Here is a 13,471-nt window from a genome sequence, read left to right on the forward strand (position 1 = left end):
TATGATAATTACGTACTGAAAACATAATAAATGATCCCCCACCAAGCTCTGCGTGAGCCTGCGATTTGTGATTGTTCTTCAACTATTGGGGGGAGGAGAGCTCCCAATAAGTTTTGCTCTATAGGCCTTTTATTTCTTGATTAAACTCATTACCACTCAAGACCACTAGCACTTACAGACTCTCCAAAAAATAGTAATTGTCTTTTTTTTATTAATCTTTCTTAAATGTATGCATAGCTCTTTATTTCAGTGTTTATATGAAAAATCTTTTAGACCTTTGCTTAAAAGTTTGGTGATATTTTCATGACCAGAATTATGCTGTAGGAATAACTCTTGTTTATGTCAATTAGCCCGTGGTAAAATTGGCTTTTTTATAGTCAGTTTCTAAGACCCTGTGGACACTTTAAATGAGGACTTACTGTCATTGTTTGAGTCCCTGCAAGGGTGTAGTGCCACGTCAGGTGACAAGCAGAGCACCACGTCTGCCGTCTCTCGGCATGAACCTTTAGCTCATGACGTCACAATCTTGCCATGAAGATAAAACTAGCACTCCTGAAATGATGTCCTGCCAGGTTAGGGTAGATGTAGTGTCTCTGGAATCAGAGGAGTGAACAGACCTGTTGGTGGAGGTGGCCTGAGGATGGGCCTTGGAGGGCACAGGCTCTAAGTAGCCAGACTGCGTAACTATTGGTGACGATGGTCATGAATAGCCCTTTCATGGGCAGGTCTGGTGTATACACAATCCATGGGGTCTAACCTTTTTTCTTCTTTGCTGTACATTAGAAGAAGAAGAGTTGTCTTGGGCTACGCAGTAAAAACACAAACACTAATGAAAGCTGATGAGCAAAAAAGTTTTGTGCATAATTTTCACACCATCCAGCACCACAGATAAGCAAAACAGTTCTCAAATAATGTTCCTGTAGCCCCAGAGCCTCAGGGTGGACACCACTAGCATCCATCTTTTCCTTCAGCCCTGTGTGGAAGACACTATTGTTGTCCCCGCTTGTGGTCAAGGAAGCTGGTAACTGGCTCGGGGTAGGGTTAGAGGTCAGCCTCGTTCCAATCCTGTCCTGCCCTGCCTCTTCTCTCCCTCGCTCTCCCAGAGTGGGGCCGCCCGTTGCCAGTCGTATCCTTGCTCCCTTCACCAGCAGCTTTGTTGTCTATCATTGTAGGATTTCTGCCATGGGCAAGTGATGTGGCCGCCCCTCAGTGCCCTGCAGGTGAAGCTTGCTGAGCCCGGCCAGTCCTGCAAGCAGGTGTGCCAGGAGAGCCAGCTCATCTGCGAGCCTTCTTTCTTCCAGCACCTCAACAAGGACAAGGACATGCTGAAGTAAGTGTCTGGGGTTGGAGTGGGGAGGTGGATAGCTCAGCCTCTGTAGACTCCAGCTTACCTTCTCGGGGAGCTGTGGGGGAGTGGCCCAGGTTTCAGTTTCCAGGCTGTGGACTCCGGGGACAAGACAGGAGAAAGGAGCGGGATGCAGCACATTCCCCCAGAGAGAGTAGCCCAATGTTGTTATGTCAAGCACTGTGAGGTCATGGGGCACTGGCCGGTGGATGTGTTTAGATTGTGAATGGTGGTGCTGTATTTGCATAAACAGTGCCTTGTCTGGGCTTGGAGATTGTGGGAGGTGTTTAGTTTGTTGATGTCGGCCCCTAGAACAGTGAGAGTAGAGGTGGGCACAGAGCCACACTCACAGCCCTGGTGGCAGTGGGATCTCCAGAGGGCCCCCAGCAGAGCCTGAACGGTGCAGGGGACAAGTGGCAGTCTTTGACCCCAGAGTCAGAAAGGAATGAGAAATATGGAGAAGGAGCTGGCACAAAAGTGCTCACAACAAACTCCGTGGACTGCCTTCCCCTCCTGTGATCCTATTCCCTTTTACAGTTTGTTCCGGAACTTTGGCACATGGTACATGGCAGGCCTGAGCAGGCCTGACTCTGCCGTGTCCCATGGCAGCAAGGTGGGTGCGGCACCAGGCACGCTGGCCCAGGGCTGTGCACGGGAGGGGCCGTCAGTATTCCTGGAATTTGTTGCCCTTTTGCTTGCTGTCTTAGTCTATTTTGCGCTGCTCTAAAGGAACATCTGAGACTAGAGAATGTATAAAGAAAAGAGGTTTATTCGGTCCCCGGGCTCTACAGGCTGTGTAAGAAACATGGCGCCAGCATCTGCTTCTGGGTGAAGGCGTCAGGGAGCTTCTACTCACGTTGGAGGGTGAAAGGGGGAGCTGGCGTGTCCCATGGTAAGAGTGGGAGCAAGAGAGGGCGAGGTAGTGCCAGGCACGTAAACACTCAGCTCTCAGGTGAACCAGCAAGGTGAGAACTCGCTCATTATCTCAGGCTGTTCATGAGGGATCTTTCCCATGACCCATACACCACCCACCAGGCCCCACATTGGACACTGGGGATCAAATTTCAGCATGAGATTGGATTACCTTCGGTGACACCCTTAGTTTTCCTTTGGGTCAGCATTTGGGTTTTGGTATTTGCAGTCCCTAATTTCTACATGAGGTTTTTTTCAGGCTTCTGACTCATGACCCCTGCCAGGACTATATCTGGTCTCCCAATTTGTACCGTACCTCACCCTGGCCCACACGTGGCTTAATGGTCTAGCCTCCTGACCCACCTCTATCTTCCTACCTCTGATGAGGTGTTTTCTCCAAGTCACTTGCTTAAAATAATAAATAAGACTGCTATCCCAATGCTAAATATTCAGTCCAACAGTGGGGCTTCCCCAGCTTGAAGAGCATGTTTAGGAATGGTGTGGACTTGGGTCCCGGACTCACCTGTCCCTGTTCTCCCTACATGCCTGGCTGTGCTGTTGACCACTGTGGCGCTCTCTACACGGTGGCCTCACTGGCCTGGTCCCTCCTGTGAGTTGTCTTAGCCTCAAGTGTGCTATAATACACTTTTAATGGAGAGTTTAAGTTTATGCTTTGTAGCTATCATCTCTCTTTGGGGAGTGTGGCCTCTGGCGTTTCACCTGCAGGGAGGCTCTCCTGAGCAGGGATGTGGGCAATGCTGTTTTTTTTTCCCCTTCTTTTTTTGGGAAGACCAGGCATAGAGGCTGTCTTGATTCCACCATCAAAACAGAAGCGCAGGCTGGTAGAGGGAGGTCAGCAGTAGACCAGAGATGCTCTATAAAGTGGGGGCCTCTGGTCTATGTGGGAAGTCTGACACTAGGAGCATCCGGTTCCACAGCATAGACCCTGAACCCTGGGGTTCCCAGAGGGCTTTCTGATGGTCCCTTTTGCAGAGAGCCCCCAGAGCAAGGTGGCTTTTTGAGAACCCTGGAAGTGTCTTAGCACAGCAGCCTGAGCTCACTAGATACCGACGGGGGACTGCATACGCAGTACTGTCCACGTCAGCTCACTCCTGGAAGAGGAGGCAGGAGAAGCTGCATCCTGGGAAGGGACCTGAATGGGAACATCACAGCTTGCTTCCTGACCAGGCAGGAGTCAGGGCTCCAGAAACCATGTGATCAAGGCCTGGCTCCAAGCTGGCACCGGACCCCATGTGGCAGACTGCCTCCAGGGTGAGGCTGCCGGTCTCGGGGACACAGAAGGGAACCAACAGCTGGGCAAGTGGGCACTTCCCTCTGTTCCATCCATTGTCTCATCTGCAAAATGCAGACATCCTGGGTGATGGTGAGATAACACACAGCTTTTGCCTAAGACACACCAGAATAGCCCCGTCTTCAGAGAGTTTTAGGTATCGGCATAGCCCACCAGCCCAAGACTAGAAAAGCCAGGCCCCTGCCCTAGTCTCCCTCCTTCCCTCCTTGTACCATACAGAGTCCATGAGAGCAGGACTGTGGGGCTGCTCTGCCTACTGTGGAGACATGGGTTTTCTTAGCAGGAGCCTGGAGTGAATGCTAATTTTGCAATAAAGCCGTCTGAAATTAATTTCCTGAACATAAGAGCCCTACTGAATAACTTGTTCATGCATTTGTAAATACTGATAATACTGCGAAAGCCCAGCTATCTGGCAGTCTATTGAGTGGAGGTAATCCTGGCGCATCCATATTCATGGCCAATTAGCAATTTGTAGCTCTTGCAAGCCAGTGCTACATTTTCTTCTCCAGCTTGGGGGCTGGTTCTGAGCCAGGCGTAAGCCCTTTTCAGTCTGGGTGTGGCACAAGCTTGAAGAGCCACCTGTCCTTGTTGAGTAGTATCGATTTTATATTAATATCACATAAATGGAACTGATTGGAGCATCCTGTGTTGTCATCTTGCACTGGGGAGTCAGGCAACTGGTCTTTGGTTTCTGTGGGTGCAGCTACTGCTGAGTCTGGAGAGGCCACCACAAAGCATGCAAAGTTCAGGTGTGACCCATCTCTGGACAAGACTCCTCCCAGATCTGGGTGGGGACTGGAAGGTGGAAGTCCCAAAGGAGTGCCAGAGTCCATTGTAGTGTGGCCCCATGGGGAGGACTCAGCTCCAAACCTAGCAACATGTGTTGATGTGAAGCCGCGTTCCTAAGTTTGGTGCCTCTTAAAGTTACATCTTCTAAAGTGTCACAGCATTGGCCATCGGTCGGTCTGTTAGAAGGGGGAATTCTAAGTGGTACAGTGTAAATTGTAAGTACTTTGGTACTTGAGAGGAGGGAGATGCCCTGAGTCAGAGTAGACACAAAGGGGACTTGGTGGGACAGGTTTAGAATGGACAGAGCCACCTGGGGGGTGGAGGGAGGGAAGGCACTCCCCAGCAGGGCGAGTGGGGCAGGAGGAAAGCAGCTTCTGTGCCTGCCCCCAGTGTCTGCGCTTCTCAGCTTAAGGCCTGGATGGCAGCCTTATGGCAAGGGGCTTTTTCTTCTTCAAGAGCTGTAACTCTTAGAAATCTAAGGGCTAATGGGCCAGGAGTGGCTCTGTCCTGTAGCAAAAGCTCTTCAGGCCCTATTGAGAAATTAGTACTATGGGAGCAGGTGGGGGTGCAAGGCAGACATCTCAGGGATAGGGGCAGGCAGAGCACCTCCCATGCACCCCTAACAAACTGGGGCCTCGGGGAGAGGCTGGCTGTTCTCTCAATCTGCCCTAGTGACTTGGGAAAGTTGCTTTGCTTCTCCCCTGCCTTTTGCTGACTAGTTAAGCAAAGATGATAAAGTCACCTTCCTGAATGCCCAAGGCCCGTGGAATGGCAGTAAAAGGGAGATTTCCCCGGGGGCCTAGAGTCTGCTTGGGAGGCACCCAAAATGCCAAGAGCTGCACCACGGGCCACAGCTCTGCATCAGCTGACCCTCAGTGGAGCTGCCTCAGGCTGGTATCAGCTGTGCTCCAGGCGGCATCTGCCATGGGGAGGCATCTGCAGTGGGCCGTGTTGTGCAGCCCTCAGCTGCTGCAGCCTCTGGGGGCTCACATGGGCTCCTCCCTCAGGAGGAGGTGTATGTTGTGCAGAACCAGAGTCTAGGTGACTCTGGGAGGGAGTGTGAGGGGGTTTCGCGGGCTCCTGACAATCATGCCCTTGCTCTGGGGTCTGAGGGTGGTTGTAGAGTTAGTGTGCCGGCAGATGGTTTGAGTTCAAGAACAGCAGCTGTGGCAGTAAGTCACCTAAATAAATAAATGTCCTCAGTATGAATCTGTGTCCCAAGGCTACATTCCACATGTTAACTTGTCATTCAGGATTCAGCCCCAGATGTCCCTTTCTCTTTTTTAGCTTCTCAGAGTATCCTGTGAAGGACCTGGTGGCTCCTTGTCTGATTGCTTTTAGGAAATCTATAAACATCCCGCTTCCTGCCCCCACCCTTCTTGGTTCATGACCTTAAACCTCTGAGCCCCACCGTCTCCTGGCTGGCACCAAAAGCAGGGGTGTTGAGAGATGTGGAGAAGGCCCAGAGACCTCCTGGCAGCCACAGGGGCAAGGAGAGAGGGGCCTGCTCTCCTGGGAAGCCTCCAGCTCCACGTTGGATCAGTGTGTGCAGGGGCAGCCACAGGCTCTGGGAGATGAAGGCCATGGGGCCAGGGGCTCACAGGGTTCCAGAAGCAGTTAGAGCTTCAGCAAAACTGAGCAGGACCCAACTGGTAGCCCCAGATGTGCTAGGAATCACCATGTTAGCGGGGGAGGCCCTAGGAATTGGTTTGCCAGGGGCAGGTAGGGTGCCGTAGTGCAAGGGGGGACGCAGGCCGCATCATGCTCCCGAGTGTGGGCACACACAGGCAGTCGGTTTGGAGGCTTCCCAGAGGCAACAAGAAATCTCCAGCTCCCAGTTCTGATCCCTATCCTGTCAGCAAGAAGTCAGACTATTGCACTATTTTTTTTAACTTTTGTTACACTTTGATGGATTTGAAGAACACCCTCCTGAGTATCACAGGAATGGAAAATCAGGCATCCCATGTACCCACTACTAAATTGAAACTTGTAGATTAACAACATGGACACATGAGAGAAAAAAATCAATTAAATTCAAGAGGGAGGGACTTCAGAAAGTTCCCACCGAATGGGTATAATGTAAGGGTCAATGACATACTTCCTGGATGAAGGTCTCAACCACAACTTGGGTTTTATCTTACCAACACGAACAGTGTAACCTAATCGTATGTACCAGTGATTTTCAACTGGTGTTCTATGAGGGGATCTTAGGTGTGCTGCAAAATTTTTAAGGATCACTAATTATTTTTGAAAGAAGTTCAAAACACAGTAAGTGTTCTTTTTTGATCGACTTTTTTTTTTTTTTTTTGAGACAGAGTCTCACTTTATCGCCCTGGGTAGAGTGCTGTGGCATCACAGCTCACAGCAACCTCCAACTCCTAGGCTTAGGCGATTCTCTTGCCTCAGCCTCCCAAGTAGCCAGGACTACAGGCGCCCGCCACAACGCCCAGCTATTTTTTTGTTGCAGTTTGGCCGGGGCTGGGTTTGAACCCGCCACCCTTGGTGTATGGGGCTGGCGCCCTACTCACTGAGCCACAGGCGCCACCTGATAGACATAATTTAAGTGTACTGCAGAAGGTTAACTATAGGTTCAAGCATGTCGTAAGACAAAAAAGGTTGAAAACACACCCTCTTGGGAATGGGAACATCTGAAGTGTCCTTGCTGCCCCTCACCCCAAGCAGTGGTCCCAGTCCACAGGCCCCTCAGCTATTGGGAGGAGATGGCAGAAGCAAGAACACTGGGCTTGGGAGGTGAGGCCTGGATTCAAGCCCTGCCCTGAACCACCCAAAGCCCCAGTAACCTGGGATACCAGTGTCGTGACCAGAGGGAGGCAGCAGAGGGTAGGTGAGCGGCACTGCTTTCCAGCCAGAGACTAAGGCTATGTAACAGGAAATTTTTTAGCCTTTAATAAAAGTTAAATATACTCTTAAAAATTATTTAAATAGTACATAGCTTTGTCCCAGTCTCACTCCTTGGAAGCAGCCGTTGCTGGCATGCCTTTGACCATCACATGCACGCTGGCCGGTTACACTGTGTGTCCAGGCCAGGAACTTGCTTCCCTTCAGGACAGCTCTCCTACTGCTGCATACACGTCTCCCTCATTCTTTTTCAGTGGCTGCAGAGACTCCAAAAGTACAATGGGCCCCAATTTACTTGGCTGTTCCCCACTTGGCAAGTGTTCGGGTGGTTTCCAGTTTTTCTCCATCACAGGCAACTCTTCCCTGAGCAGCTTGAAGACAACACATGGCCCTGCACACACACCCTGGTACACAAGTGCCCTCTGGAGCCCAGATGCTTACAAGTGGAGGGTTTTGGGGTCAGAGCACGGGCACCATTTCATTTCTAAAGCAGGAGCAGCCTCAGGAGGCAGGCTGATGCCACCTGTATGGGCACAGGCTCGTCCCCTCATCACCAACCCACATGCCTTTCTCTTCCTCTTCAGGTACGAGGTGATCTGCCAAAGCTCAGAGCTGGCCAAGGACATCCTGGTGCCCTCCTTTGACCCCAAGAACAAGCACTGTGTGTTTCAAGACGACCTCCTGCTCTTCAGCTGTGCTGGCGCCCACCCCAGGCACCGGAGGATCTGCCCCTGCCGGGACTTCATCAAAGGCCAGGTGGCTCTCTGTAAAGACTGCCTATAGCAGCCACTTGCTCAGCCCCGCACCATGCTGCTGGGACAGACAGTGGCTCCAGCCCCAATGGGCAGGGCCAGGGGCAGAATTTATTCAGGGACTCTGGCTGGAGCATGAACATTTTGGTAGAAGCTTTTCCTTTTCGTGTTGCTCCTGCTGCTGTCAGAGCAGCCCCATGGAGTCTTTCACCAAACCAAAAGGAGAGCAGATAGCAGGCTGGAGCCTGGTTCTCCCTGGCACAGCGCCATTTCCATTTCTCAAGGAGCAACTGTGGGGAGACTCTGTGGATTCAGCTGCTCCAGGGTAAAAAGAGAGTTTCAAGAGTCATTTAAAACAAAACAAGAGGAGGAATCGAGCTGATTGGAAAGAACTTTGAATGGGAACATTCCTAAACTCATTAACTTATTTATTTGGGAGGGAGGGAGGGAGGGGACCGAGGGAGGGAGAAGAGGTCTTGATCACACCTTTCTTCTTTTATTTCCACTGTTAATCATCCACCTTCGCTATGCTGTTATTCTGTCTGCTTCAGGTGGGGTGCAGGAGTTGGCAAGGTGGCATGCCATGGGGCTGGTGGCATGCTCAAGGGGACCTGGCTGCTCAAAGCAGATGGCAGTAGAGCCAAAGGAAATCTTGCTCTGGAAACACAGCCAAACTCCAGGGCATTGTCATAGACAGCAGCCAGAGGACACGTACAGTGGAACGTACTTGTGTTGTCCAGAGAGCCCAGCCAGGGACAGAAGACATGAGCAGCTTGACCTTTCTTCCATGTCCCCACCCCAGACATATACCTTGGTCCTAATTTCTGGTTAGCATCCTTTTAGGCAAGAAGTGCAGGATAGGAGGATTGAGAAATTCTGCTACTTTCTAATAGATTCTCCCTCCATCCCATGCCACTGTAAGGAGGGAAGTGGAGATGAGGGACTCTCACAGTACTTTTAGACTTGAAGGTCTGGATCTTTGGTCCATCTTTGAACTTTGATTTGGACAGGAGTGAAATTGGTACTTAAGAACCAGTGGCATGACTGGAGCCTAACAGGTGGGCTTGTATTATGTCCCCTCTGTTGTTACCAAACCCAGGGAATGGCCCTCTCAGAGAACGTGGTGTCAACTGGGGATCATCCCAGGATGTACACAGTTGGTGTGCTGTCCTGGCCGCTCACTTGTGGGTGTGTCCTGCCAGGGCTGGACCTCTGGTGCTGGCTTTTCCTATATGCATCTGTCATTCTGACAGGGATGAGCCACTCAGTGGTTGGCCTTGTTGGAGGCACTGGACCCCACCCTCCAACCTGTAGCCCCCATACTCTTCCTCCTTGCTGAGCCCAGGACAGAGGCTTGCTGGTGACAGAGTGAGTTCCCACCTCACTGAAGCATTGCTTCCGCACTCTGTGCGCAAGTTTGTGAGTTTATTGTGAAGGCCGTGACACCTCCAGGCCAGGGATCATGAATCTCCTTCTACCTGTTGTAGAATGTCCCTGGGAGGAACCATCAGCATTGTCCAGTCCTTGCAGGACACCTTGGCTACTAGTGTTCCACACCACAGCCCTGTGCTTCCTAGCACCCTCCCTGATGCCAGGTGGTGTGAGCAGCCAGGTGGAGCTTCTGCCAGACAGAGCAGAGGGGCAAGGCCGTGCCTGGGTGTGCATTTGAGGAGTAAGGGGAAAGGATTCTGCTTCATGGGGAATGGGGAGCCTTTCAATCTGGGCAGTTAGATTCTTCCTCCTCCTTGGTTGGTACCCTGGTTGTAAATAATAGCGAATGCATAGCCAGCCTTTTTTCTGAGGCCCGCAGATACCTGCTGTGGGTCTGAACTGCATGTCCAGTCTAAAGGACTGGAAAGGGGCTGGGGAGGAGCACCCAGAGTCTCCATCATCACAGGGTCCCCTTGGGAGCTGGCTAAGGGCCCAGCAATCACAAGGGCAGAAATCCAAAGGGGAGAGACTGTGTGTGTATGTTCATTCCTTTAAACTTTGCAAGGGTAGGTTCCTTCATTAAGAGGGCAGACAGCTGGCAGCCTGACTGTAGGAAGAGCTTTTCCCAGGCATGGGCCTCTTGGCTGCTCTGGAGGGTAGGACTTGTGAACCTGGCTTGAGTGCCTGGCCCTGCAGTTCCTGGTGCAGCGTCGCCCTCTCCTGGCTCTGCGGGATCCTGAGCACTAAGGCTACCAGTGCCCGCTCGACCAGCAGAGGGCGCCTGCGGGCCGGGACTGCGTTTCTCCTGGGCAGAGAGGGGGGCTGTCCAGACAAGCATAGGCGCTGGGGAGAAAGCAGTGTTGTCCCTGCCTTGCATCCCCAAAACTACAGGGATTGTTTGCTGTCTACCTTTGAGTTCAGAGCCTCTCCACCTTCCTGTTCCTCTTTTCCGAGTCAGGACCCCAGGGTCAGGTAGCTGGGAAGAGCACTTTCTCTCATTTAAAACTCCATTTTACCCACCCCAGTTCAGCATTGGCTAATGAGCCAGAGTTCCACAAGGGAGGCTGCAAACAAATCCACACTCCAGTTATTAAGGATGTTATCGATAGAGCCAGAAACTTCTAAATGTGTGCTGCCTCCCAGGACAACTCGGACTGGGGTCTGAGCATTGACTCTAGGGAAGAATTTGGGAGAGGAGGGAGCCCCTGACAGTATGCAATGGTTTTGCCATAGCTGATCTTAATACTCCTAACCCAATTTATAATTGGTGACATTGCCCCATGGGCAGAGAAATCCTAAATCAAGATTAATGTCTATGCTGTAATCATGTCTTGCCTGGTTATTTGGATTATCTTCCCCATTATGATCCCAAGCTCTTAAAAACTTGAGGGAAAACATTTATCTAATTTATTAAAAGAGATAAAGAAAGCTTTCTTTTTAATGATAAATGGTTTCAGGAGTTAAAACTCCTGAAAGGAGAAACACTTCTTTGAATGCCGGTAAACACCTCATTTATTTCATGTATGCAGTTTGATTTGCACATGTATAAATGGAGATACGTTTTGCATTTTTGCTTTGATTGGGTTTTTGTCACTGCTTTGTTAAAGTTTGCTTTTTTTGTGTGTTTGGAGATATTAGAGTCTGGGGTTTTTAGGGCAATATTATTTGTTTTCCAGATGTGCCTTTTCACTTTTCTTTGGGGTTGGTTTTTGGAATCTGGGTGCTGATAGCAGACTCCTCTATGTTGGAGACAGGACTTGTTCTTGGGTGACTAAGGCTAGGCACCTAAAGTATCCTCCAAGTCCCCTAGGTCACAGTACATGTGTGTGCACACCCTGCCCCACCTCCTCCCCCGAACTCCCAGGGAGGATGTGAAGCAGTGAGAACCCCAGGGGAAGGAGAGGCTTCCTCCAGGGCAGCCTACGCCCTCCTGGACTGCTTAGCTGCAGCTTTGGGTGTCTTGGGACCACTAGGTGTCAGTGTGCTGACTGGCCTGTGCTCTCTGCCGCCCAGGCCTTGCTAAGGTGTGGCAACCCCATGAGAAGGGTTACACCAAAGGAGTACTAGGCCCCGATGAACTCAGAAACTCTTCACCTAATCAGTATCATAAAAGGGAAAGAATGTGCACCCCTGTTTTTGTTTCCTTAGTGAACACAGGATTTAGTAAGGTGAATACTGAGCTTCCCATTTGGGAGTACAGCCTTAGTGCAACTCACCGGTACTAAAAAGATACCAGTGTGATGGATTGGACTGAAACTAATGTGTGTTGATAGGTGGGTGTGTGCTTTTTAGAGCAGACCAAGGTGGTTTACCTAGCTCATGTATATAATTAAACATTGCCACCCTGTCCTATGACCCAAAATTCTTGATTTAAGTCTATTTTGTTAACGACAGGCTCTGTTGTGTATGTTACTATCCCAAGCCTGGATTGTTTTATTTATTTAAAAATATTTTGATTTCCATATTGCCTTTATTCTAATCCCATCCATCTCTCTGGAGCTGCAGAGCATCTTCATGTGAATAGGTGGATGAACATAGACTAATATTCATTTAGGAAGTCAGGAATTTCATCAAGGCGAGGCTGAGTTTCTGTTCTTGTTGGCTTCAACAAAAAGTAGAAAACCAAGTTTTTATAGCAAAAGACCAAATTAGCTGTATAGTCTTGGGTGCAGGGAAAAAAAAATTACCCTAGCTTTCTTAGCACTTAAGGTTTTGTGAGGATTCAATGTTTAGCATAGTGCTGGCACATAGTAAGGCCTAGTAAATAATTATTAATAGTAGTGTTTCATAAAACTTGAGAAAGAGCTGAGCTCATTCCCTATCTGTTGACTCAAAAATGATACCACACAAAAATATTATTCCATGTTGATTGAATGTTGTAGAAATTACTGGTTTAGATTGTCCAAGTTCTGTGCCTACTCTACTGGTTGAAATTTTACTGTATCCCTCAATGCACTGATATGAAATTATGCCAGACTTCAGCCCCCAGTAGAAACAAGGCTGCACGAATGTATGAACTGGAGTTGAAAAGGATAAAGGTGGCCTCTGGTCACATATTGGACCTCACCCCACTGATGTCTTCTGGAACATTCCAGGAGTTTTCTTTAAGGAACATTTTGAGCTAGAAATTAAAACAAGGTCTCTTACACACTGTACCCCTTGAATCAAAGTTAACACTATTCCTCTGAAGTGCAATAATGGAGGCTTTGCTGTGTTACTTAAGGGGGAAGGAATGACCGATTGAACGTCCACATTCCCCAGGGTGTCCCTGTGCTGTCCTGCTGTCCCCCTGCCCCTCCCGGGTTCAGGGATCAGACTGCCAGGTTGGTTAGCTCCTACATTTCCATCAAATTACAGGTTGATTCCCTGGTCCTAGAGCATTCCCACCCCCTGCTGAGCAGGCTGAGGCAGTGGGGCAGGTATTTTGCCCTTCTCAAAACAGCTCCTGGTGGCTGCTCATGTTTTAATTATATTTTCCCAAATCACCTATATACCAGTTTGCTTTTTGTGTTGTTGGAGATTTAAAGTTTTCTCTCTTGCCCCATCTTGGCACAGCTCTGCATAGACTTGTGGAATGGGGGGAATTTGTTGAAGTTCAATGTCTTTTTCAAATTCCTTTGGATTCTCTTCAGCAGAGTCAGTAGTCTTATAGTTCTGTGGATGTAATGATTGGAATTTACCTTCTTCAAAGCATCACTTTCTGTCCCAGATTTTATGCAGCCTAAGACTGTCCCTCCTCACCACCCTGGCCCCCGCAGCTGGGGAGGCAGGGCAAAGGGACAAAGGGGAACCCCATGCTTATGTGGTAGGCAAGGCCATCGTCAATGGGGGTGGGGTAGATGCGCAAAGCATTTGGGGTGCTTGGAGGTCTAAATGCCTTGCTGGGACAGCAGGTCAGAAACCTCAGCACAGTCTGTCATGCCCACCAAAGCTGAGGGGGAGCAAACTTGGGGATCGTTTCGCTCACTGTCCTGCCCGAGTATTAACAAGACGAATAGCATAACAATTGATGCCAAAGGAGATGGTGATGTCCCTTGTACTGTAGTTGCTATCCCAACCTTGATATCTTTA

The 13,471-nt window shown here is 49.8% G+C and overlaps 1 protein-coding gene across 4 annotated transcripts in view; it reads left to right on the plus strand.

The window, feature by feature from the left end:
- MGAT5 (alpha-1,6-mannosylglycoprotein 6-beta-N-acetylglucosaminyltransferase) overlaps positions 1–8,422 on the plus strand; it is a 353,367-nt gene extending 344,945 nt beyond the window's left edge. For 3 of the 4 annotated variants that reach the window (XM_053596771.1, XM_053596769.1, XM_053596770.1), the window contains exons 17-18: positions 1,173–1,330; positions 7,802–8,422. In XM_053596771.1, the coding sequence (XP_053452746.1) occupies positions 1,173–1,330; positions 7,802–8,000 (357 nt within the window). In that variant the 3' untranslated portion in view covers positions 8,001–8,422. The remainder of the gene's footprint in view (positions 1–1,172; positions 1,331–7,801) is intronic. The other variant, XM_053596772.1, reaches the window with a different exon arrangement.
- The last annotated feature ends 5,049 nt before the right edge of the window (positions 8,423–13,471 follow it).

The sequence above is a fragment of the Nycticebus coucang genome, chromosome 7 (genome assembly GCF_027406575.1).
Source record: "Nycticebus coucang isolate mNycCou1 chromosome 7, mNycCou1.pri, whole genome shotgun sequence".
NCBI lineage: Eukaryota > Metazoa > Chordata > Mammalia > Primates > Lorisidae > Nycticebus > Nycticebus coucang.